The 27,660-nt window shown below is 39.6% G+C and overlaps 3 protein-coding genes across 4 annotated transcripts; 2 read left to right on the top strand and 1 right to left on the bottom strand.

The window, feature by feature from the left end:
• Positions 1-318: 318 nt before the first annotated feature.
• LOC118414661 (myosin light chain kinase family member 4-like) lies at positions 319-8,574 on the top strand (the record flags this gene model as incomplete). Its single annotated transcript, XM_035818855.1, is given in 10 exon segments — positions 319-418; positions 853-934; positions 1,274-1,395; positions 1,948-2,089; positions 3,319-3,414; positions 4,860-4,963; positions 5,702-5,860; positions 6,271-6,432; positions 7,289-7,409; positions 8,162-8,574. Coding segments are annotated over 10 exon segments (1,241 nt in total), but the record flags the coding sequence as incomplete, so codon positions are not given.
• A 4,032-nt stretch (positions 8,575-12,606) lies between these two features.
• LOC118414658 (synaptonemal complex protein 3-like) lies at positions 12,607-17,502 on the bottom strand. Of its 2 annotated transcripts, XM_035818852.1 has the most exons (7): positions 17,356-17,502; positions 16,698-16,832; positions 16,263-16,380; positions 14,312-14,384; positions 14,072-14,197; positions 13,681-13,785; positions 12,607-13,007 (listed from the first exon to the last, which is right to left on the bottom strand). In XM_035818852.1, exons 1-7 carry the CDS (start codon positions 17,471-17,473, stop codon positions 12,954-12,956), a joined length of 729 nt encoding a protein of 242 aa, XP_035674745.1. In that variant the 5' UTR covers positions 17,474-17,502; the 3' UTR covers positions 12,607-12,953. The 2 variants fall into 2 exon arrangements, with proteins under 2 accessions (XP_035674745.1, XP_035674743.1); XM_035818850.1 differs by lacking the exon at positions 14,312-14,384 and having other exon boundaries at positions 14,072-14,270.
• A 1,260-nt stretch (positions 17,503-18,762) lies between these two features.
• On the top strand, positions 18,763-24,929 carry LOC118414655 (ER membrane protein complex subunit 10-like). Its single transcript, XM_035818845.1, has 7 exons — positions 18,763-18,915; positions 19,478-19,568; positions 19,949-20,064; positions 20,710-20,811; positions 21,250-21,431; positions 21,917-22,013; positions 24,278-24,929. Exons 1-7 carry the CDS (start codon positions 18,838-18,840, stop codon positions 24,392-24,394), a joined length of 783 nt encoding a protein of 260 aa, XP_035674738.1. The 5' UTR covers positions 18,763-18,837; the 3' UTR covers positions 24,395-24,929.
• Positions 24,930-27,660: the final 2,731 nt, after the last annotated feature.

Here is a 27,660-nt window from a genome sequence, read left to right as displayed (position 1 = left end):
CGGGATTGCATTTCGCAGACATATCTAATAACAGCAATTGTTGACTTTGGCTGTTGTCTTTAACCCTTTATTGACCTGTTATATGTTTTGATATTTCATTGAGCAGAAGATTTATATATTAAGCAGATGTGCTTTTTGTCTGATGCTCACTAAAGGAATGTGAATAGAATAAAACAAAATACAGCAATTATTGTCACGGTGTATGTGTATCATCATCCACAAATGCGACATTTCAGTATTAAGCTGTTCAATGTTTATTCAAACTGAATCAAAGCCAAAATTCAATTTTGTGTAACAGTTGTGTTGTGTTTTCCACAGGTGACCTCCCACCTCCGGCCCCCTTTGGGGAGAGGGACATCTCAGTAAGGAAGGATGCAAAAATAGCCGACCACTATCACTTACGAGAAGTCTTGGCTACGTAAGTTATCTCTTCCGGGATTTATCCATAATTATTCCTAAGATAAGATAGAAACCTAATGAGCAGCAAGCAGTTTTGAGATATGATAAACATGATAATATTGTGATATTGAGTTACCCAACACACTTGTAGATAGAACTAAGAAAAGAACATACTGTTATTACATAATGATTATCTATTTGAAATCAATACCATCACATGATGCATCCGGCATAATTTAAAGAGATGTACCAATACAGCATTCAGCAAAACCGGAAATGTTTATCGCTGGAATACTTCAAGACAATATTAGGCCTCTATAACTGTTACAGTTCTTTTCCATGTATGAGGTGATACTATGGCACCCAGTGGAATTGTATGACACTTGATGTTACATGACTTTACAACTTTAAATGATGATGTTTGAACAAGGCTTTTGTTCATTTTACTTCCAGAGGAAGATTTGGAGTAGTAAAAAGATGTGTGGAGAAGAGACTAGGCCTGGTGTTGGCAGCAAAAACCATCAAAATACACAGTGTAAGTGGTGCAACTCCAGAAAAGACACTAAACCAACAAGTTGTCCTACTCACTAATGTGATCCTGGCAACAAATTCAAAAGTATATTTTGCATGACAAGAGTAGAGTAATCCTAGCTACACAAGAAGGTAAGAAATAACTAAATAATATCTAAATAATATGTTTGAGTTGGCAACAGGATAATAAATTGGACATGTGAGGGCCATATATTTTGTACACATGCATGCACTTGATCTTTCAGAACTGGTATAAAATAGTCTGAACCAATTACTAATTAGTAAAGACTAAGTGTGATAAATTACAATCTGATAATGTCTCATTGTTTTTCCTATTCCATAGCCCCAGGACAGAGTTGATGTTAGAATGGAAATCGACGTCATGAAGAGTTTAAACCACAGAAATCTACTCAGAATTTACGATGCCTTCGAGACAAGAAAAGAAATGACCCTAGTCATAGAATAGTGAGTATGCTGTCTACTACAATTTAATGTAGGTCACAGAATATTTGACATATTAAGTAGTGTTCAGTATCATAAGATTTCCTAACACAATACTTTTTTTCAACCTTTAGCCTTGAGTACAATTTGAAACCCTTTGACCTAAGCCGGTTTTCAAAGGTTCAAGGTTTGGGGGAGGTCAAGAGGTCTTCCGTTACACAGTTATTTATGATACAATGATGCTTTTCCATAATTGCATTTGCTTAGTCAGTCCATAGTTACTCGTTTGTATTTCGTAACGTTTTTCAAAGTTACTGCGGAGTTTGCCTCTTAAAAATTCATTTCCCTTCTGTGAAACGTAAAAGAAAATACACTCAGATATAAGTTAATGTCAAATCAGCTCCTATTATACCTAGATAAACAATCAGAAAAGAACGTGAGGGTCAGGTTGTGTAGAAATTTAAATTCCATATCAAATTGGCAAACAATGAACATTGCGAGCAAAGAAAAGGCTGCCTACTTAATCTCTTAATATGCAGAAACTCAACCTCCTGATTTTGCATATCATCATTGCAGTATTGCGGGCCACGAGTTGCTGGAAAGAGTTTTAGACGACAACTATCACCTAACGGAGAAGGACGGAGTTATGTTCATGAGACAGGTGTGCGAAGGTGTGCGGTACATGCACGCCAACGGCATCATACACCTGGACCTTAAGGTAAGTTTTAATGGTTTTAGTTAATTAATTAATGTAAGAAAGGTTACGCTGGTGCACGGTACATGCAAACCAAGGGAATTTGAATCATATGCAAAGCATCATACCTTATACTAACTTAAAGATTAGGCTTGGGCAGTTACTGTAGCTAGCAGTGTATGTGGAGAACTGATGAGTGAATGAGTAAGTTACATATAGTGAATCAGTACAATGTTTGAATGAGTTAGTGAGATAAGAGAAAGTCAGAGAGAAAGTGAGTGAGTGAATGGATGACAGGTGTGCGAAGGGGTGCGGTATATGCACGCCAATGGCATCATACACCTGGACCTTAAGGTGAGTTATGGCTTGGGTGAGTTAACTGGTTAGTTAAGGTGTGCAGACAGGTGCGGTACATGCACGCCAACGGTATCATACACCTGGACCTCAAGGTGAGCTATGACTATGGGTTGGGTGAGTTAACTAGTTAGTTAAGAAGGTGTGCAAAGGGGTGTGTTACATGCACGCCAACGGTATCATACACCTGGACCTCAAGGTGAGCTATGGCTATGGCTTGGGTGAGTTAACTAGTTAGTTAAGGTGTGCAAAGGGGTGCTTGCATGCCAATGGCATCATACACCTGGACCTAAAGGTGAACTATGGCTTGGGTGAGTTAACTGGTCAGTTAAGAAGGTGTGCAAACATTGTGGTACCTGCATGCCAACAGTATCATACACCTAGACCTTAAGGTGAGCTATGGCTTGGCTGAGCTAACTAGTTTAGTTAGCTAAGAAGGTGTCCGGTACCTGCACGCCAACGGTATCATACACCTGGACCTCAAGGTGAGCTATGGCTATGGCTTGGGTGAGTTAACTAGTTAGTTAAAAAGGTGTGCGAATTGGTGTGGTACCTGCACTCAAATGGTATCATACACCTGGACCTTAAGGTGAGACCCTGGGAGAAAGTAAATTATTTGGTTGATTGACTGGATGGATGGAAGGACGGATAATCTATTGGCGAATGCTGTATAGTTGCTTGTACATGAGGCAATAATGGTGAACTTATTGTCAGCAATGTTAGAGTTATCAAACATAATGTTTGTTGCCAGGAGAATTTTATAAGATTATGACATTATATGAAACCTACATGCTGCAAGTATGCAAATATCTTATTAATAAAGGTTATTCATTGAAAATATGTAACTTGACATTAATATCTCTGCAACTAAGATGTTCCTGATTCTATTCCATCTGCAGCCAGAGAACATCATGTGTGTTGACACGAAGACAAACCACGTTAAGATCATAGACTTCGGGCTGGCCAGAAGACACAACCCAAAGAAGCTTCTGCAGGTAATTAATTATTGTCTAAGACAATTGTCACATTTGTTTGACAATTTCTTCTATTTGATGAAATGAGAAGAGCATGTATGTGGCAATATTTTGTTTTGATTTCTTTCTGTTTTTTATCTAACGTGTGGTACCATTACTTCATGAAAAATGATTTCTGCCTGGTAAATCTTCATCTTTCAAAATTCTACATTGATAAAAAGAATTTTGAAGCAGAATCATGTACTAGTACAGAAATCATGTCTTCAAATCATGTATCAAAATCATGTATCAATATCATACATCAGATTCATGCATAAAAATCATGTATCATCATGAAGCAAAATCATGTATCAAAATCAATCATGTATCAAAATCAATCATGTATCAAAATTTCTCATGTATCAAAATCATCACTCCATGTAACCGTCCATTATTCCAGGTGGCGTTTGGAACCGCCGAGTTTTGCGCTCCCGAAACATTAAATTATGAAAATATCTGCTTCGCCACAGACATGTGGAGCGTAGGGGTCATCACGTTTATCCTGTAAGTACAGGGGTCAGCTGGGGTCATATGTCAGGGGTCAATGTGTAATGAGTGTCACTGTCACTGTCCCCAGGCTTGAGAATGTTGTAATGGCTCTATACATGTATAATTTACTACATGTATGTGTAAATCCTTACAGGAAGTTCATCAAATTATTTTAGTAATATTTCTCTCTTTATATTGCAGTTACACTGATCACAGTCAAATCATGTACAAAAAAAAAAGGCCTATCACAATATCCAAAAAAATTAGTTTGGCATAGAAAAGCACTAAACATTAGTTTGATTGCTACTTCCTTGTAAGGTTTGCATTGACTATAAGCTTGACCCTGTCGCTACTAGTACCCTGTATATCGTGTACGTGTACGCTTTCCCTTTGTCAAAGTTTGTGTCACTCTTGTTTAAAATCCCCAGGTCCCAGGCTTTGTGGAGTCGGCTGCTATAAATGCTCAACACTCTTACAGCAACACCTTATGGACACATCGTTTTCTTCAGTTTAACGAATTTGTTCACTTCTACAAAATCTTACCACTACATTCATATTATCACTCTCATCTGACCACCAACCACCAAGTTGAACACACTTTCAGAGGTAAAATTAGCTGCATAATCCATAATGCATCCCTCAAATAGTTTTTAACTTCAATTTCTTTTCTTGATATATGAGCTAATAACTAGAAATCATGAACTTTAAACTTCATGTCTTCCAGACCTGATGTTTTACCAGTAAAGATTTTGTGTTCCAGGAATATCCAATTTGGTTAAAAATCAAAGAAAGAAAAGAGCTGACAAGTCCATGCAATCCTGGCTGCCCCCTTGAAGCTGTCGTTTTTACTCCCAGAGTCTCTGACTGTGATGTTCTGTTCCCTTACCTCACGTTTGCCTGTTTCTGTGTCTGTCTGTCTGTGTGTGCTCCCCTCTCAGGTAGCGTTTGGAACGCCAGAGTTCTGTGCCCCTGAGATTCTCAACTACACCAACGTGTCCTACATGACGGACATGTGGAGTGTGGGCGTCATCACCTTTGTGGTGTAAGTCTGTATGCTGGCCAGAATCTTCACTGTGTTGTCTTGCTTGATATCTTAAGTCTTACTACATTAGCTTAGAAATGTGTCAACATCTAATATCTTTACGTCATGTAACTGTGCTTACTCCTGTGAAAACCCTTGTTTGTACCTTATCAAACAAACAAAATCCTAACTTGTGGCTGTTTGTTAATTCCCAGATGTCTGTTGCAATCTTTCCTCAAATGACTTGTTACCCTTTGAATGTTACTTACTCGATATTGTATACCTTTAGTTGCACTCACAATCTTATATCTTTAAGTTTATTCTTTCAACTTTTGTTTTTCTGATGTCAGTCTGTATCATGAACTCATTCAATAATTGTATCACGTTTTTGTTGGAGCACTATGCATGCATTATTCGTCATCATTAGTTGAGCATGTCCAACATTAAAAATTACACATTTAACAAAACTGCTTTTATCATAATGATCAAATTTTGTAATTACTGTTACAATGAAGACTGGTGATTTCATAAGCTCAATAAATAGATCCTTAATTATAAAACAACAATATTTTCATTGTAGCATAGATTTCATCTGAATCTTAGAAAAATTGAACTGTTCTCCATCTCAACTCCAAAAGCTTCAGAGAAAGTAGAGATTTAGTCAAAAATTCTTGTCCAATTGTTTGAGTAGAAGAACGTTTTAATTTTTCCTTATTTATCTAATACGAATACGTTTGTTGCCGCTGCCTGCCTGAACAGATTATCAGGGCTCTCTCCCTTTCTGGGGGAGGACGACACAGAGACCATGAACAATGTGGTCGAGTTCTGCTGGGACTATGAGTTCGAAGATGAGGAGTGGAACGATATCTCAACCGAGGCAAAAGACTTCATCTCAAAACTGTTGGTGTACAACTTGGGGTAAGTGCATGCGCCCTGAGAACAAGCCTAAACTGAGGGCACAACCCGCCGTATGTGCAAATACATGCTGTCTACATGCCAAAAAGTGGGCAATCTTTTGGGTACTGCCTCCGTACGAACTTGTAGGGAATCTGACGGATTTTGGAGCAGGCAGACACGCTGTAGAACTTGCAGGCAAAACTTTGTGTGCCATCGGGCTGCGGATTCGCCTAAACCACCCCCACCCCCACCCGTAACACTGCCAGTACGGGCGACGCGCATGCCCTGTACAGCGTGAACTTTTACAGAAATATGTGGTGGACGTGGCCTCAAAAAAAAAAAGTACGGACAAATTGCACCTACGGCGGGTTATGCCCTTAGCTTAACATGTCATTCTGTCTGTTTGTACATCTGTGAGTTTCGTTTTCCAGTTTGACTGGCTTGTCCCCGTTCCTCGGCGAGGACGATTTTCTGACCATGGGGAACATCGTCGACTTTTGCTGGGATTATGACTATTCCGCAGACAAGGAGTGGGAAACTGTCTCGGACGATGCCAAAGACTTCATCACTAAATGTCTTGTGTACAACCTAGGGTAAGATTAAGCGCAGCGTTTCTGGCATCGTGACAGATCGAGAACATCTTTGGGGAATGTCATATCTTGCCGTGACGATGAAGAGACTGCAGAGCATGTTTGTGTCTCGTGTGTGTTGTCATGTTCTGATGTTGTGTTGCAAGTATTGTTCTCCTATCATGAAAAATCTAGAGAACACAAAGGAGAGGAATGTGAGAGGATCCGGAGATAGTGATCTTGCCAGGCCATCTTTATATTAAAGAGTCTGCAGAGCATGGCATTGTGTCTTGTTGTGTCTGTTGTCATGTTTTGTTGCTATATTTTGTGGCTTAACGTAAATGTTGACAGTTGTGCAGGAGTGTCCCTTGTCTCATGAATGTGTTCCGTTATGTTTTGTTCATGGTTGTACTGTAAGAAATCAATGCTATGATAGCATGTGCAGCATAGTTTTGCACAGTTAAGGGCATTGCAATAGTTTCAAAATGCAAGAAGACTGCTACAATTGACAACTACAGACATTTGATGTGGGGAAATTTGATCTGCTGTGCCACATGTACACCTGTAAAAGGATTACCTTAAATTAACTGATTCAGAGCACACCAACCTAAAGCAAACCAACCAAAATTTAAAACTTTTTGTAGAAAAAGTTAATGAGTGATGCAAGCACTTGTGCTACTTTGTATATGGAACTTTCCAGTAGACTTTAAATCAGTACAGAAAATAATTATGGGAATGGGAATATGCAAGCTTTACACCCAGCAATCTTACTGTCAAATCTTCAATATCTTCAGGAAGCTTGACCTCAATGTCTTGAGGGAGCTTAAGCCTTAGGGACACTAAAGAAGACGCTAATTTTACTGCTTGGTGTTTGTCTCAGGGGAAGGATGTCAGCGGAAGACTGCTTGAGACATCGATGGCTGGCCAGGGGGCAGAAGAAGGAGGAGATCATCAACAACAAGGAAGCTCTAAGAAAGTACCTCATCCGGAAAAAGTGGAAGGTAGAATCTAGTAGAGGGAGGTGTCGTTGGAATCCTGTTTTCCTTTAGATTAAATCGTTTTCAAATTTCACCTTTTTTTCCCACAACTGGAAGCCAAATTTTTAGAAAATGAACCCGTGAATAGTTTACCCTGCAAGTTAACCCTGTAACAAAAGCTGTGGTGTCTACAGACAAAATTACTGTGTTCGCTGAACAGGAATCCAAGCGATGCCTTCTAGTGGAAACACTCTCCAAGCAGATGTAAGGTCCCAGGCCTGCTTTTTTTGCACATCTTTTTGTAGTGCAATTTACTTCTCTCCGGCACATGAATCTTTTCTTGGTCTGCCATCACAATTGAACCAAAGCTCTAACAACAGTTATAGGGACAGACAGAAAAAAGTATTACTAGCAAGAGACTTCAAAAATATGTGCAAAACAGCCTGAGCCATGTATCCTCTTGGAGATGATTAATGAAGTGCTGGTGACAAAACTAACATACATAAAAATCCTCGTCATCAAAATCATTGCTCCGAGTATCATTGCTCAAACCACATATGTGCAGTTGCTCTTTATCTCAATACATGTAAAGACGACCCACCTCGGTAATAATGACTGATATGCGGCAAGATGATAATGAAAAAAAAGAACAGTATAGAGCTCTTTCCGTCTATTATTGCTAATGACACAATAGCTGTCATATAAACTTATGGAATTGATGTTTTCAGGTTTTTATGATGCATACTGACTGTCTATTTGGCCTTTTTCTTCGACAGAAAGCAGGGCTAGCCGTTCGCGGAGCCATTCGCCTTGCCCGCCTGGCCTCTTTCCCTGCAACAGCGCCAGCGCCGCGCCCGCCATCAACGATAGAAAGGCCCCTCAAAAAAGACGGGGGCACAACGAGCATGGAGAAAGCTGAGGAAATATAGTTGGACTGATATTTAACTATATTGAGTCTCATTTTGTATGATACGATGTATTTGGTGTTGACTATGTAAAGTTTTTAAGTTGTGGTAAGCCACCTTACCATCTACGATAGAAAGGCCCCTCAAAAAAGATGGGGGCACAACGAGCGTGGAGAAAGCTATTTGGGTTGACATCCGAATAAAAGCTCATCTGTGTCGGTAGAATTTACAGTTGTATAGTTTAAGCTTTGTTCCAACACTGTGATGGTGGCAGGTTCCGTCTTCCCACCCGATGATCTATGATTCGCTGATGATGTCATATTCCGAATTCCGGAGCGCCAGTGAAGCGAATCGTACATCTGAAAAGGGTTGACGAGTTTGACGGAAAATTTATCCTTTCTTTTGTGTTGTGTTGAAACAAAGCCTTAGAACTTTACAACTATATTTGGGTTAATGTTTCGATATAAAATCTCATATTGTAATTTGTATGATATTTGATGTTGAATATGTAAAGTTTTTTAAGTTATGGTAAGTCAGCAAGTGTATTATAATTGTAATTGTGATGTGTAACATACTTAGCTTTATATGCAGCCTGTGATTTTCTGACTTGAGAAAGGAATTGCGCATCTTCCAAATTTCTTGCTCGTTTTATGGTATTTTTTACTATGCGTGCAAGAAAACATTGATGACAGAGGGCTTAATACTCAAATACTTTTAGGAAGTTAAAGACTGAATGGCTGTACAATCATGTACTGTACGTATTTCATGAAAGTTGCACAATGTCTCATCAACATTATTTGAGAAACTGACCACACCTTTTACTTAGGTATACAAGGACTACAAATTCCTAAAGCTTAGGTTCAAAACATACACTGCATATCAGACTATTATCATGATGTAAGGTACAAAATGTAGCTTATTTTGGTGAAACGTCATCACAGAGACAAGCTTAAGGAAAATAAAACATATCTGTACGACAGCATGACAGTACACTACATGTATATCAGACAAAACTCCAACTATGATTGCCTTAAAAATTTATTACTGTAAAGCTCAGACCATGTCGAGCTGCTTTCGTTCTGTCCTGATCGCCCAATTGCAATTCATTTCTTTCTGCCTTGAGAAAAAAATCTTTAAAATCCACCATCCAGAATTAGAGAAGTACAATCATATATATATAGTACATAATCTCAAACAGATGAAGATAGCTTGAAACAATGTACAGCCCAATCTATTAATTTCCTGCAAAAATAGGAAGTGACAGAATGCAGAGATGCTCTTGGTTAAGAGGTCATGAGAGGGCAATGTCCTGTAGTCACCACCAAAGCTCTAAATATAGCTTGCAAAATCTATTTCAGCTCTGTGTATAGAATCAGAATGGTTTGGCAAACAGTTTGGTGCATTGTATGCATTCTGCATATTCAACTGACAGGACCATAGACCAGCTGACATCGATCAGTAACATCGAAGGTCATCGAAGGGGTGGGTACCAGTACAGAAACTTCAGGTCCAGGAACAGTCCAGGTCCACATCCGCACCTGAACCTGATCCTAATCATCTTCATCTTCATCTTCATCTTCTGTACCCTCCAAAAACCCTGCTGGGGTGTCACTGAGGGGGGGGGGGGGGGGGGCGGCTTGCGGATTAGGGCAAGGCAGCCAAACCGGCCTTAAAGGCCTCGACTGACGGGGCCTGGGCAGTGTGCCCCGGCCGTCCGTTCCACTCGACAACCGTGCGAGGGAAAAAAGAAAACTTAAAACAGTCTCTTTTAGCTGTGATTAACTGATACTTAAACATCTGTGAAAACTTAAGAATGGGTGATACTTAAAAGAATATTCCTCGTTACAAAGGATTCTGTTTTCTGGAGTATCTGACATTTAAGACATGAAAACCTGCCGATATACAGTCATGCTCATTTTTTAATAATCCAACATCCGGTCCACTGACTTTTTTCAGGTCCGTTTTTTTCGGTCCAATAAGATTAACATGTTGTGATGAAAAATTTTGAACAGTCAAATTTCTATCAAATTTAAATCCTGTGAAATCAGTTCCTGGTAGACAACTTGTACATTTATTACTTTACGTGTACAAAATGTATAAGCTTAAGAATGATAGTGCAGGTATTATGTATGCGAAGTGCACATGCTATTTTTACTACCTTTGTATTTATTGTCTTTGTCTGTGCAATACAGTGTATTTTGGACCTTTGTCTTTTAATGCTTAATGGCATTTATTCTTAGACTATGAGCAAAAATAAGTCCAGCCACTACAACAGCATGACTTTATAACAATATTAAGTAACTTAGTTTTTGGTTTCAAGACCCAAAATTAGAAGATTGCATTTTGGTCAGTGAATATCATTTTTACTTTGTGTATGTTACTGTTGCTAATTTTCTTAATTTATTTGCTCAATACTGTACATAGGCAAAACCATGTGTATATATATATACTTTATAGTAACTGTAAAGAGGATAACTGTACCAACTTGAAGTTAGTTACCATGATCAATCGAAACAAAATTAATGTACCTAAAATTGTAGACCAGTTTTGTCAACATTTGACAGGTATAGCTGAACAACTTAAAAACAACTAAAAAAAAAAAATAGAGCTATTTTTGGACATTTGTTTTAAAGCAGATATATGTAACTATCAGGGATTGAAACATCCAACTGCAACTTACAATTTACAGCAACATTGCAGAAAGAAGATACTAACCCATGATACACTATGTGTATGTCTGTTATGTTGTAAATCAATAAAGGAAAGGAATGATCAATTGTAGGTTACAGTAAAAGTATTTCAATCCCTGATATAGTTGATATGTAATTCAAGAAAACTTGGATAAATTTTGTTTCAAAGTATTAATGCGTGAGTGTATTTCTTTTGACCCATTAGAAAACTAGGCTAGTTTTTGTCATTTTGAGGTAACTGCTCTACAATACTTTGGAATTGACCTAGCCTGGGTACTATCCAAATACTAGACTAAGCTCACTCCAACATTTACTGCAACGCAACTGAAAGACTGTGTTGCTTTTAGGCCAGTCTTTAATAGGCTGTGAGACTGCCACTCAGCTTTCAGACAGTCCTGCAGACAAGCAATGAATCACTTTTTCTACCATCAAGCATTTGAAGTGGCTGTACATGTATATAGTGCATAATTAAAGTCGGAGAGAGAGGCAACTGTATAATAAACCTCAGAGTGAACTACTTAATTATATATGGTACCCAGGCTAGTTTTAGGCAGCAAGGAGATGGGTATACGTAAGTGGAAAAATATAGCACCTGGCTTCTATACATGCATGTTTCCCCACTGCAGAAGGTACATGTAAGTGGGAAAATACAGCACCTGGTTTGCACAGTCATGCATGTTTTCCCCATTTTCCTTTCCTTACAAGGGCAATGACCCTAATTGACGCAGCCGCAGATTTGACAGCTGCGATAAATTCCCCTGGTCGGAATCTTTAAAAAGTAGACTTATGGACACTTGAGATAGCGGGCTGCTGTGTGGGGTGAGTTCTTATGACCTGGAATGTTCACAGATGAGATTATGACACCCTGAACTTGCCTATTTTTACATTATGGCCAATGCAGATTTCTACTGGTGTTCACTGCTCTTATATGAAAGGCAGCAAACGACAACACAATGCATCTAATGTGACAACCGTAATACCCTGCACCATAACAGGTCTTACAGGTCAGGAATGGGCAACATTAATTACAACGTAGTGTCAGTGGAGAATGCACCTTGTACTTTTCTTGTCCTGTCATGTCAGTGGAGAATGTATGTGACACTTTTCTTGTCTCTTTATACACTCATTAACCTAAACTAAGTGTTAATAGGGGTGGCAGACCATTTGAGGGGAATGTTAAGCTATCTGTCATGTGTTAAACGATAGCCACGCCTCAAGAATATTGATTACCAAATGTATTGATAAGATTAGACGATAAAAATTTCTACCGAGGCAAAAGACATGCAAAACCCAGATCAAAAGTATTTTAAAAAAGGTTACATCTTGGTAAGAGCTTTAATGCTTGAAGAAGCTATAAACTATGAGACACCCCTTGTCTACCAATGATGCATACGAGAACTGATGAGGTCGCAGGTCATGGGTTAAAGTTTGGCAGCTAATCATTAATAACTATTTTGAGCATGAGCACAAAATCCCCCTATTAAAAAAGGCTATAGCACTACTAAATAAGTAAAAGAAAAGAAAAAAAATGACAAACAATGGATTCATAATTGTTCATGTCATTTACTTGTTTGCAATAAAACATTTTTTTACAGGCAGACATAAATATCATATAAGTCCTTTTGCTTCATATTAACAACATATACAGGGATAAAACAGAGACTATACTACTTCACATGCCCAATGATACAAGACAAACCCATCTAAAACCTATGTAAATCAATAACAGAGTTGATGTGACGTACACTTTCTTAGAAGCTAATGCTTGAGAAGAAAAACAGTGCACAAATCATGAAAGCTTTTTTTTTTCTTCAAAAAGTGCAACATCTAATTGACTACTAATCTAGCTACAAGCAACAATAAATGCTTAACTGAACATTCCTTTATCTTTGATCTCATCATCTTATGTTAGCACAGACTATGTTTCAGCATATTTCACTTTCAGCATATATCAACTCTGTGAAAACAGACTGCTAAAACAGCATGGTTTGGAGAGACTTGCGAACAGCTGCCATTTCTTGGTGTTGCTGTAAGAGACAGAAAATAAAAGAGATTTTAATATAATGTGACTTTAGGCTATTCTTTGATTTAAAGATTATCTGATGACGATTCAGGAATATTAAACAAATTTTATAAAATACTTGTTTGCAAAAGTCATGCAATTGACAGCAAAAACAAAACTTAGCAAGATGTTGTACAATTGTGCTCAGCTCAGACTGGCTTTTAACATATTTCATAGACACAACTACAGTAGAGATGCATTCCTACAAATGTAGCTCTTATTAGAAAAATCAAGCATGCATTAACATCGCCTTATCTTGTTAGTTCATGCACAATCTACAAGAATGCTACCAACGAGTGAAACATACCTGCCTGCAGCTGTGATATCTTGTTTCGTCTTCCGCATCAGTGAAAAATTAGCAAAACAAAAACGAAATATATCCAGAACAGCCTAGCCTATATAACTATGGACAACAGGTGGTCCAACAGTAACAGTCACAATATGCATGCAAGGTTAACATTTCATTGAGTTGGGTAAATGTTAGAATCACCTTCCGAAAATAATTTTATGGTAGAACCAAGGATATTGGACTTAAATGGGAGATAGGAAGATATCTGACAGCCATCAAAATGTAAGCAGATATTGAGAGACACAAAATAGTCTAATATTCCTGTTAGCATCACTAACACCGAGCTCACCGTATCCATGAGGATCTTCTTCTGCAGCAGAGCCATCTCCTTCCTCAGTTCTACCTGCATGGAGCCCTGCTGGTCCTGATGACAGTGCTCCAGCTCATCCATGCCCTGCAGGGGTGAAAGGGTAAGGAGTGAAGTTCAGGGATATCAAATTACAGTTCAGGGATCAAAGGTCAAAGGTTGAAACAATTCTTTATACACAAGGTTACCTATTTTTTCCTATCATGGCTAGATACTATCTTTGAGTGTGTGAGCCATTTCTACGTAATGTTGGTAACACTAATAAAAGCAACTTGCACTGGTGCAACTTCGGTCTAAATTTCATGCACCACTTTAACATTACATGTAAAAATTTGCACATAGTCTAAGTCTAGGGACGTCCTCCATCTGTTACCTTAGTGTACTGGTCGTGGAGCTGCCTGAGTGTCTTGAGCCGCTGACTCTGGATTACCCTCTGCTGCTGGAAGAGCTTCTGCTGCTGCTTGAACAGGTTCTGAAGCTTCTCCTCCTGCTCCTTAAACTTTTGGATGTCCGAATCCCACTGGTTCATCACAGTCTGCACCTGGGTCTGGTACTCACTGCTCAACTTCATCCTGAAGAAATAGGACATCATCATTACTTTCTAACAAAGAAACTTCTGGATGTCCGAGTCCCACTGGTTCATTACAGTCTGCACCTGTGTCTGGTACTCACTGCTCAGCTTCATCCTGGAGAAAGTAGATATCATTGAGTATATTTACTTTCTAACTATATAACCAGAGGAATTGAATGGTTTAAGACATTCCCCCAACTAGGGAAACTCACAGATGTTGGAATCCCACTGGTTCATCACAGTCTGGACCTGTGTCTGATACTCACTGCTCAACTTCATCCTGGAGAAATTTAATAGTTATAAATAGATATGTGCTACTACTATACTTTATAACAAAAGGAACTGAATGGTTCAAGATATCGCATTCCCCCAACCAGGAAACTTCTATCTGGATGTCCGAGTCTCACTGGTTCATCACAGTCTGGACCTGTGTCTGGTACTCACTGCTCAACTTCATCCTGGAGAAAGTTCACATTATCAAGTTTATTAAACTTGCTAACTTTATGATGAAAGGAATGGTTCAAGATACCGTATTCCCCTAACCAGGAAACTTCTGGATGTCCGAGTCCCACTGGTTCATCACAGTCTGGTCTTGTGTCTGGTACTCACTGCTCAACTTCATCCTGGGGAAAGTTCACATCATATATATCAAGACTTACCTCCTAACAAATCTATGGTTCAAGATATCCCATTATCCCAAACAGGAAACTTCTGGACGTCCGAGTCCCACTGGTTCATCACAGTCTGGACCTGTGTCTGGTACTCACTGCTTAACTTCATCCTGGAGAAAGTTCATAGCATTAAAGTACTTTCATTTTCTAACGAAGAAACTTCTGGATGTCCGAGTCCCACTGGTTCATCACTGTCTGTACATGTGTCTGGTACTCACTGCTCAACTTCATCCTGGAGAAATAGGATATTATCATCACTTTCTTACAAAGAAACTTCTGGATGTCCAAGTCCCACTGGTTCATCACAGTCTGCACCTGTGTCTGGTACTCACTGCTCAACTTCATCCTGGAGAAATAGGATATCATCAGTACTGTCTAACGAAGAAACTTCTGGATGTTCGAGTCCCACTGGTTCATTACGGTCTGGACCTGTGTCTGGTACTCACTGTTCAACTTCATCCTGGAGAAATAGGTTATTATCATTACTTTCTAACCAAGAAACTTCTGGATGTTCGAGTCCCACTGGTTCATCAGTCTGGACCTGTGTCTGGTACTCACTGCTCAACTTCATCCTGGAGAAATAGGATATCATCAGTACTGTCTAACGAAGAAACTTCTGGATGTTCGAGTCCCACTGGTTCATTACGGTCTGGACCTGTGTCTGGTACTCACTGTTCAACTTCATCCTGGAGAAATAGGTTATTATCATTACTTTCTAACCAAGAAACTTCTGGATGTTCGAGTCCCACTGGTTCATCAATCTGGACCTGTGTCTGGTACTCACTGCTCAACTTCATCCTGAAGAAATAGGATATCATCTTTACTTTCTAACAAAGAAACTTCTGGATGTCCGAGTCCCACTGGTTCATCACTGTCTGCACCTGTGTCTGGTACTCACTGCTTAGTTTCATCCTGGAGAAATAGGATATCATCACTTTCTAACAAAGAAACTTCTGGATGTCCGAGTCCCACTGGTTCATCACTGTCTGCACCTGTGTCTGGTACTCACTGCTTAACTTCATCCTGGAGAAATAGGATATCATCATTACTTTCAAACGAAGAAACTTCTGGATGTTCAAGTCCTATGTCTTTATCTTTATTCAAGTTGTAACAAAACAATACACTGTAGACACTAGGCAGTGAGGCTGGTATCGTGGCCACAGATGTATACATATACAATACAAAATGAACACGTATATACATATATCCTCCAAAGCAAACATTCAAACATTAGGGACCCTCTGACTAGGGAAAAAGAGAGGATACACATGTACAGGAGATTTCTCCTCTTCTGCTGGGTGTGTTTCTCCTATTGGACTCACCTCTCGGAGTGCTGTGCCATCCAGGTGTTCTCCACCTTGTGGTTGCTGGCCTTCACTGCGCTGTGTGTGAACATCTCCAGCCGCTTTCTCTTGGCCGACAACGTCTTGGAGATATCAGCTACAAGAAAGTGGATGTTAACATTAAGTAGACCACTCCAAAAGCTTATACCGACAGCGTACAGACAGAGAGTTTGCCTTGCATTCAGAAGACGAGGGGTTCAAATCCCAGCCAGGTTCATATCAAAGACTTGAAAAATGGTACATACATTGTACTGCGTTCTCTGCCCTAGTATTGAGAAAAAGTATGGGAGTTGAACACCTTTGGACTAGTCGTAGTAGCCTGTGTGGCCCAAACGCTATAGAAACAAATATTTTCCCTGGATAATGCTTGTAGGTAAGCTAACCACATGGCAACATGCTGTAAATTTTCCTTACCACCGAAGGACTCCAGCAGATTCTTCATCTCCCCTCCGAAGGCCTCATGACCAGCCGTCGTCTCTTCCTCCTCCTCATCCTCATCAAGGTAGCTGCGCTTCTTAGACGTCTTGGGCAGGATGGGAGTCTCCTCATCTACCATGTGAAAGAACATGCCCAACAATACATGACAAGATAGATAGACATGATAATAGATGATTCCTGAAGCTCCTGTAAGCCCCAATCAAAGTTGTGGTTGTTAAACTGCATTTGTAGTAAAATATCATACAGCAAAGCTAACCCTGAATAGTTTCATCGGATTGGTAATTCAGTGGATAGTACAACTGTAAATTTCTTTGTCACCCAATTGTCAGCTAGCTGTCAGCTCTCTGGTTGTGAACAATTAAGTACGTGTCTGTCGGTCTCAGTCCTCAGGAAAATACTAGTACATGACTCGAGCGATTTTTTTTTTGGTTTTCTGTGTTTTTTACGTCTGTTTCTAAACTTTCGCATTGGATTTTGACGTCCTCTTTCAATGTAGTAAATGAGACAGTGTGGACAAATCATTTCCAAAAGTCCTTGGAAAGGACTCTAATCAGACTAATGCAAACAGTGGTTACTAGTACAAGATCACTAAATGGAGAAACAGATAAGAAATAAAGATGAACTCAATGCCCACCTCGGTGGCTTGTCTGTGACTCGACCTCCTCTTCAAACTTCTCAAAGCCGAAGTCGTTGCTTGGCCCAGCGATCGTTGCGCTCTTCTGGGCGGCCTTCTTTCCTGATCCACGCGGCATGTTTGGGACAGCTTTTTTTTTTACACGGAAAGCTGGGAGTTATTAAACAAAGATGGAAATAAACATATGATTCTTTTTTTAAATATTAAGAGGTAAATAGGTGAAGGAATATAAAGGAATTCCTTTCACCAATAACAGCAATTCTCAATGTATATTTTCCTATCCTGATCATTGAATTCAGAGTTCTACACATCAACTACATATTGGACATTGGAATCGACAAAATGTCCTTGATTTTTATCTACAATTGCTATAAAACAATGGGTTTGTAAAATTGTAACATCATTAACATAAATCATTTCTATGGATAGTCCTATGTTAGTCAATATGTAAATATCTCCATTAAGTTTCCTTTTCATAGTGCACAGCCAAAACTGGAAACTTGTGTAAACGAAATGTCAAAAAATTTCATAATCATATGGACAATCTCCGAATGTTGACATGCATTACAACTACTGCAATTCAGGCTTTCTTCAAAAAGTTAAAACTACTTGAGAATCTATAGTCCATCCATCACATCACGTCACATAACGTTCAATGCCTTTACAAAACCTTGCGAATCAAGAAAGAAAAGAACAAAGAAGCAAATTGACAAAGAAGCAAATAATTTTTGGACAAAGTTTCTGTCAACAAACATGGCGGCAAAAACGCACACGAAAAGTTTCGTACAGTTTAATTCATTTTTCAGACACAAACTGACAGAAAATTGTTCCCTTACCTGAAGCAAACCTTCTTGTGTATTTACAAAAAGTTGTAAGTAACTAGAGGCAGAAGATTGCGCTATAAATATTTCTAAAGTCGAACAGAAATTCTCACAGAGACTGAGAAGTGTCGTCTGCAGTTCTCCACGTCGTCCGCAAATTTGGCGCGAAAGTAGCCTGAGTACGCATAACTCTGGAAGTATGAATTCGCCTTTCACCACCTAAGTCCCTCATACAATATATCCATCCGTAAATATGAAAAAGGAAATAAAAAAGTCTCATTTTCTCTATTACTAACATTTTTTGTACTCACAAACAAATTATATATCATTTTTTTAAAGTCAGTTTCCGCCGAACTACTTTTTCTTAGAAATATCCAAAGGCATGTCTAAATTATTGCGCAGACGAATCCACTTTTCCGAGAGGTAACGTCCAAAGGCAAAGGATTCAAATTTTCAGAGATAAACAGACCAGTGTGCAATCCGTGACATTTTTCTTTTTAATACGAACATATCTTTCTGAAACTTAATGGTAGCGAAGCGCCACTGACAAACCGCTCACGGCCTGTGATAGCGGATGATACCGGCAATGCAGGTGACCGGGCGCGGTTAAAGCCTGCAATAAAATTTGGAATCAGTAGGTGGCGCTATACAGCTACCCAAGATGGCGACCACCATGGAATCATTTTCCCGGTTCTGCCTCTGGTTTCTGGTATTTTTGCCCGTTATCTGCTTTTGCCAGGTACGAATTTCCTTTGCCTTTGATATTCAACACACATGGTCCAATAATGAATAATGATTTGAGCTCTCATATTGGAACTGTTTTGTTATAATGACGAACATATCATATGTACGATGCCCCCCTCCCCCAATATAACATGAATAATTTTAGCATGTTGGATTCAAATAATGTTATAATTGAAGCTAATGGCTAAAATTGGTCACGTCCTTTGATTCGTGATACCGTGGAATCTTAGACAAGCTGTTTAGGTCTTCTTGTTTTGAAAGTGGTGGGCTAAATCATTCCAAATCTGCAATTCGACAAATATCTCAATCTCAATTTGATACTGAGCAAAACTCTCTTCGAGGGCATCTCACTCAGGGGAGGTAAATAGTACCAAAATGATAGCCAGATTAAATCTCGCATATAGCAGCCCGCCCAACACCCGCCGGGCCAGTTACAGCCCCAGACAGCAGAAGTTGTGTTACACAGACTACCAAAATGACCGCTGTGGGACATAATTTTTCCCACCATAATGGCATAAACACACAAACATTCCATGTTGGTAACCTTCTCCCCCCAGGTATTATCAGACATGGACCTGCCCGCTGGAGCCGCCCCTCAGCCCAATATCCCCACCCTGTCAGTCACAGTGGAACATTCCTTTGATCAAGGTGAGTGAGACATCTGCCCTCCGTCACACTGGGAAGGGCCACTTGTCTTTTTGATAACTGTGGTGGGTTCTGAAACATGCTTCTCAAACATGGGACTTTCAGCTTCATATCCCATCTGATGATGGTAGGGAACAACAGATGCTAAACCGGATAGTGTGTGTGTGTGTGTGTGTGTGTGTGTGTGTAGGACGTCCCTAACTAAAGTTTGTTTTCAGGTATTTAAGTCAAGTGATAAAAGTTTAAGGTGCATTTCCTGGGGAACAACATAATGGGGCCTGCTAACTAAGGACTGCAACGTCATGTATTCAGTATAGCTCATATAAATCTGTGTTTGTTTTAGTGATAATTTCTATGGATATTCTGCCTTGTGAAAACTGCAGGAAGAGACCAGACGTTCACCGCCCGTGGTACGATATCCTGGAAGACCATGAGAAGTACCAGCGGTACCTACGTACAGGGAGTACCACTGTCAGAGCAAGACAGGGACAGGCTAAAGGTGAGTACCAGCGGTACCTACTGTATGTACAAAATGTACAGTGGGTACCACTGTCAGAGCAAGACAGGGACAGACTAAAGGCGAGTACCAGTGATACCTACGTACAGTGGGTACCACTGTCAGAGCGAGACAGGGACAGGCTAAAGGTGAGTACCAGCGGTACCTACTGTATGTACAGGGGGTACCACTGTCAGAGCAAGATAGGGACAGACTAAAGGTGAGTACCAGCGGTACCTACGTACAGGTGGTACCACTGTCAGAGCGAGACAGGGACAGACTAAAGGCGAGTACCAGCAGTACCTAAGTACAGGGGGTACCACTGTCAGAGCAGCGAGACAGAGACAAACTAAAGTTGGGACCACCTTCTTGATTATTAGTTGGCGTAAAAATTTTTTTGGTCTACAGCTACGGAGACCACCTGGGAGACGACCGGATACTGTAGACTCACAACAAATTCCACGATATCATCTTCTGGGAGGGAGGTAAAAAGGGTGTTCCATGTTAAACAGCCTCATTACTCATACTTCGGGTACCTACTGGCTGCAAATACACCCGATATTATTAACTAAATGTTCCTCAGTCTTGGTCTTTTTATGTGACAAGAGAGCTGACTTTGTTGTTTCTCATGATTCCCTGTCTCCACAGGTTTTAGCGGATGCAGGCGGGTTTTACCGTATCCGAGTCCCCAACAAGTTTGGACTAATCGGTGACAGCACCACTGACTATGTCTCCACACTGGTGCGAGCTGTGAGTATGGAGGCTACTTTGAATTATGTTCCTTAGGTTATAAGTATGGATTATTTTACCCTTTTGATATCATATCATTAGAATTCATTCATACTTTGATTGCTGTAGGGGCCAAATTCTTTAGATTTCTTCAATCAGTACCAACTGGTGAAGAGGAAAGTGAGTGAGTGAAGAGGAAAGAGCTGACAATCTTTTGTCCTTTCTGGTGCCCAAACCCGTGTCTCTGGAAAAGACTCCTAAGATACATATGATAGCTATAATCATAAGTTTGGATACAAGGCTATCCACACTCATACTAGTTGAAGAATGGAAGCAGTAGAAAAGGAATTAGGATGGTACCCAGGCCAACAAAATATACAACATACCTGCAGGTGGAATAACTATCAGGATTGCTTTGTGGTCATGATAATATGTATTGTTTTTGTTTCCACCCTACAGGACCTTCTGTACAACTCCTGTTTGTCTGACATCATCACCCTGAACATCGACATGCTCGGACACATCATCGGTGTTGCCATGGCAACTGTGCCTGAGGGCTGTGAGGGTGACGAGGTCGAGACCTTTGACCTGAGCCTCTTCAACACGACGGTGGAGATCGCGCAGCCCGTAACGGGGCCTGTGTGAGTTGTTTATTTGTTTGTTTGCTTGTTTGTGTTGCATAACTGGTAAAGTGCCTCTTGGTGTAACACACTAGGTTTGTACTGAAGAGTACAAGCTGCATATCAGGACACACTGGAAAGGACCCCTACTCTTTTTTATGAGTGCAATGGATTCTTTAACTACTTGAGGTGTGGCTCTCCTCCAGCACAGGACCTCCAGGTTGCTTCAGCCCATGGTCTTGAAGTTTTGCATCTATGATTGTCTATCGATCTCTTCTTCCATCAATTATAGTCTTCCTCCATCCACCATCTCTTGATGTCTAGTCCTTTCTTGGTACATTTCACCACTTGGTACCTCTCTTATAGATAGATAGTACAAGAACCCTATAACCTACAACATATATGAATCATGAATAATTACACTTGTTGATAATTTCCCTTTTACATATTGTTGACAATTGTGTTTGTTTATGATATTGATGTGTTTGTTTGTGTTGCCATGGCAGCCCGGAGACGCAGGCCTACATTCAAAAGATCGAGCAGGAGCGGGCTGAGAAGGAGAAAGGTCAACCTCCGGAGCAGAGGTCGTTCTTCGCAAAATATGTGAGTCTTTAAGAAACACTCAGCACAAAAATTTTTTAATTTTAACTTGATCAACCATATCTCTACATGTTATTACCTTAGTAATTGTTATTATATTATCTATTATATATTGGAGAGCTTTTTCATTACCCTTTACAATGCTACCATATGAGATGTCATTTTAAATGAATGCATATTAAGCTTTTAAATGATCTTTGGCTCTTTCTATCTTCTCTTGGTCAATTTTTTTTTTATATAATACAATGTATGTTATAGTATTTATAGATATTTGATCAATCAAAATCAAATTTTCAAATGTTTTGTGCTAACTTCATGCCCTTTTTGTCAGAGTGCTGCATGAAACATTGTGTTAAGTCAGTTAAAGTCACTATAATTTGATACTATTATCTTATCAACTTCATTTTAAAGATGACTGATTTTTCCCAATTTTTGCTGATTCTAGATCTGTAACTTTTGCTTTTGTAATAGAGTTAATTCCAGTTGTGGCGGCCATGTTGGATTTTTGGGGTCATCCGGGGTCATGGCACCAGAACGAGACTGCAGGTGGTGGCAGCTGGGCATTCTCCTATATAGGCTGTATTGCAGACATAAGTATGCCATCTTCGGGAGTGCATTTCACCCCTCTAAGGTTAACAACTGCACAATATATGCCTGTCATCTATAGAAAATATTGTTTGGGACATTTGAATTTGATTTTGGTGATATTTTTTTATCAATTTTTAACATTTTTTAATGGGTGACCCGAGAACAATTAGTGTCAGTGTTTATATCATCCATGAGTGCTTTGTATTGGTAACTGTGATATAGTAGGTTTACTATTGGGATTAAACCCTACAAATACATAAAATATGGGGATGACATCTTTGCAGGTAGAAATTTAGAAGACATTTGGCAGTTGTTCTGATGATTTATTGATGCCAAGATCCGTTCTGCAAACTACGTTCTATGGGAATATCATGCCGGGTGTGCTCCTTTACTAAATCTTCCCAATTCATGTTTTCATTGTTTATTCTAGTTTAAACAACATAACCCTACACAACAAAGTCCACATGTTGGGTCCATAAAATTGTGGGATGAAATGTAGCAGATTTTTTTCTGTTAGGGATTTTTCAATGCCAACGTGGAGAAAAACGTAAATTTTATCGTCAGTGGAAGAGGAAATGTTGCCTGAGTGTAGACATAGTAGACTAGACATAGCATATCACTTTGTCCCTTGTAACATTTTACATTTGTGCGGTTTATCCCACTTGAAGAGCTACAGGGGTAAATTGGTGATAGAACTTAGTAATACGTAGTTTTATGAACAGATCTTCGCAGCATCTGTGAAAATTCTGTCACATTTCCACCCACACTGATCTGAAACTGGCATGAAGCCCGGTTTTTAGAGTAATGTGAGGGCCGACTCTAGCCTGAGTGTCATCCTAGTTGGTTACCGATGCTCTCATACTCACCCCTCTGGTTTGTGAGGGGTGAGTATGGGAGCCCCAATAAGCTACCTAGGATGACACTCAGGCTACAATCCCTCCTCCGCTGGCACTTATAATCAATGTTTTTTCCACCTTGGCATTGAAAAATTGCAAAAACAACAGTAAACAATCTGCTACATTCTATCCCAAATGTTATGCAACATGTGGACATTTTTGTTACGGGGTATGTTGTTTAAACTAAAATGAAACAATAAAAACACTGTCAGATAAATTGAGAAACAAGTAAAGGAGCACACCGGGTACATACACCGCCTTCCCCATTGAGTGCCGCAGGATTTTCCCATAGAGTGTAGTTTGCAGAACGGTTCTTGGCATCGAGAAATCATTAGAATAACAGCCAAATATCTTCTAAATTTCTACCCAAAGGTCTGTCAGTCCGATATTTCCATGTTTTTGTAGGGTTTAATCACAGTTACCGATACACAGCGCACATGGAGGATATAAACACTGACATTAGTTGTTCTCAGGTCACCCGTAAAAAAATGTGAAAAATTAATAAAAAATATCACCAAAATCAAGTTCAAATGTCCCAAACAAAATTTTCTATAGATAACAGGCATATATTGTGCAGTTGTTAACCTTAGAGGGGTGAAATGCACTCCCGAAGATGGCATACTTATGTCTGCAATACAGCCTATATAGGAGAATGCCCAGCTGGCACCACCTGCAGTCTCGTTCTGGTGCCATGACCCCGGATGACCCCAGAAATCCAACATGGCCACCACAACTGGAATTAACTCTATTGGTGATCTAAGTTTTATTCTCTTGCTGTTCCAGTGGATGTACATCCTCCCCATAGTTTTATTCCTGATCCTGAGCCCAGGCCAGCCTGAGGGTGGTCAGGGAGGTGGTGGCCAGGGGGGTGGTGGCAGAGGGGGGAACGGCGGCGGCTAGAAGAAATGGAACCTCTCATCGTGAAAAAGATCTGTGTAAAAAAAGTGCACATAATTTTAAACTACCGATACAATTACAACTGTTTGACTGTTCTTGTGTATGTGGTAGGTTTACTGTTAGCAGTATGTTCAAGAAAAAGTGGTCAAGTGAAAAAAGATGATGATATGATTTTGAATGCAGATACTTGACAGATAATCGGTTATTCCAAGGAGGTTAAAAAATGATGCAGTATATCGAGTTCCTGCATGACAAGCTAGAGAAATTCTAATGCATACCAACATTGTAAGAGAGAAAAACATAGAAATCAGATATTAAAAAATTGTAGAAGGCAAACTTGAAATACGTTTCTTTATGGCTGATTTAGTTCTTTTGTAACAAAAAGGTGCAGAAAATTCGTGCAAGAATTGTGTTTAACTTACTTGTGATGATTCTTGGCTTATACCTACCGTGTTATTTTGTTTCTACATGCATACATACATTTATTTTGTTTCTACATGTATGTTGGTCCATTATCAGGGGTAAATGTGCAATCATGGCAGACAGCCTTTGTCATCCTTGTCTTTATTTCCACAGCTACACATGGTCGTATGTCTAGTACTGTTGTGCAGCAGCTTCATGAGAAACAGTTGTACAAACTACTTGGTAATGAACCTTATAGTACCACACTGTCTTTTGAATTGATTATTTGTGTTAGTAAATGACATCATGAAATACAATTGAACTTTCTGCAGCACAAAAACATATACTAAGCAACTGAGGATTTGTTGAGTCCATGATAGTACCATATTGTTTGCTCCAAACTACATGTGTACCATGGACTGGTTGGAAACAGTTTCTGAAGGGGGCACAACACATCCAAGGGTTGTTAAAAATGGGATGGACTACTAGTACTTTGTGGAAAACAGTTACATTAACTGTTATTATTCTGTATAAATAACTTGTTTCTGTACATCCTAATACTTGTAGCACTATTTGCCGCCCTATTTGCTAGATTACTACCATGGTACATGTATCTCTGTATTGTACAGTACTGGGGATAACTTTCACAGAAGAGGATCTATAGAAACATTTCCATGGATGGTAAACATTTTTGCATCCTGGGTACCGTCCTATTTCTACCGGGGCTCTTTGCACTCGCTGCACTAAAAAATTGTCTGGAAATGTTTAGGCCTGATTTTTTTTTAGGGCATCGAGTGCAAGGTTGCTGGTAGAAATCAGATGGTACCCAGGCGAAAGTGAATACCTTTCTCGTACTTAGTCTCCAAGCAGACCCTACGGTGCCTAAAGATAGCATCAAAGCTGGCCAAGGAGTATAGCCGGCCAAAGGGAGTCAAACGGGCACCGGAGGCTATACTCCTTTGCCAGCTTTGATACTATCTTTAGGCACCGTAGGGTCTCGCTTGGAGACTATCTCCTAATAAGGTTACTGTGTATTCGGCAAGCAGGAAATAGAAGTGTGACATGTGTTTTCTTTTTTTTTACAAGGTACCCTCTTAGTCCTGTTTTTTTAGATTTACTGGATCATATAAATTCTATGCTAAAAGGTAAGAAGGACGAAAGATACTCTTAAGTATTTCCTTACTAGTCTATACATGTACATACAAGTAATTCTACAACTCCAGTCTGCAAGGACTGCCTAAAATACATTATTTACAACACTCTTATCTATTTCCACATCGAAAGCAAATTATGGTGACTGCATTTTAGTCTTACATGCAACATCATATTGATATCTGGAAGTCCTGTACAAACAACAACATAAACACAAACAACAACATAATCACAACACAAGAAAGGCATTTTGGCAACAAGAGCAGTGGCAAATATACTTTGCTTGAAACTATTTACTATCTAGTCATAGAGAGAGACAAGGTATAAAACTTCATGACTTTGCAGCATAAACTCAAACATGGTGCCATTTATGCCAAACTACAATCTAGAAATTATCGTCACCTCTACAGCCAACAGTAGAATCATTTGTGAAAGCAACCTCCTTGGTGAAAGAAAATTTCCAAGCAGATCCTACAATGGCATAAGATAGTACCAAACTAGCCAAGGAGTGTAGTCAGCCAAGAGGTGTCCATAAACAGTCCATGTAGACACCCCGGTAGTGAAACACACTCCTAAGCCGGCTGCACTCCTCTGCCAGCCTTTGATACTATCTTATGCTACCTTGGATCTGCTTGGAGATTAGGTGAAAGAGACATCTGGTCCAAATCGATCAGTTGTCTCTTTGCTATTTCCTACAAAACATTGGACAAAAAAGGAATAGTTTCTGTTTACATTCCTTGGAAATCATGTAGAGTTTGAAGCAATCGGTTTGAAATAAAAAGGGATTATCTTGAATTATGATAATCGTAGACAAAAATAAAGTAAAGGGTCGTTCCATTATGACTTCTTCAGGGGGGTGCAGTCTACAGGCCTATGGGAGAAGACGCCCCCCATCGATGCTTCAGTGGTATCTCCCTCCCCTGTAGAAATGGTACAGTCTCACCCCCCAGGACTAGAGTGTTCTGTTCCAAGTCGACTGTTGCCTGAAGGGTGAGAAATAAGAAAGGTTTTAACTACAAAAAGTCAGTGGTCGGGAAGTTAAGGAGGATGCTATAATCCGAGGCATATAATAATCACAAAACTATGGGAAGGGGGCCATTACTACATGTAGTCTCTTTGCACCCAGGGCCTGAATTTGTTAGGAGCTTACAACATGATGGGCTAAAATGCAAGGGTCTATATAAAAGTAGCTGCTCTTTGCTGCTAACTCAGATGACCTCAATGCATCATATTAATTGCCCCAGGTGCGGCCATAGAACTATAGGTTTTGGACCACTCGGAGCAACTTGAGTGACATGATGTAAGAAACATACCTTCAGCTTTCTTAAGATGTCCAGCCCAAACGTCAAGTCAATGCCTCTTTCTTCTGAGGAAAAACAATCTTAAGTCAGTTCAATTTTCAAGACTTTTTACGACGATTGATGTAGTATGTATACCTTAGCATTACTTAGATATGACAGTATATGAAAGGGTACTAAAAGGTTGTCATGATTGAATGTTTGTTCTCATTTTAGCTTCAGGGACATATTATTTTTCAAAGATAAAGTGTTGAGAAATTTCTTCATATCAAGAAGGATCATCAAAGAGATATTTCTTTCTTATGGGCACCTTGGGACGTTCTGTTTAATACATTGTTACACATATCTTATTCCCTAGTTGTTTTCTCTGATGCGTTGATGAAAATGTGATGTAGCCAGCAATGAAAAGTAAACCAA

The sequence above is a fragment of the Branchiostoma floridae genome, chromosome 4 (genome assembly GCF_000003815.2).
Source record: "Branchiostoma floridae strain S238N-H82 chromosome 4, Bfl_VNyyK, whole genome shotgun sequence".
Lineage (NCBI taxonomy): Eukaryota > Metazoa > Chordata > Leptocardii > Amphioxiformes > Branchiostomatidae > Branchiostoma > Branchiostoma floridae.
Note: the sequence above shows the minus strand (reverse complement) of the source record. Positions and strands in the feature narration are given on the sequence as shown.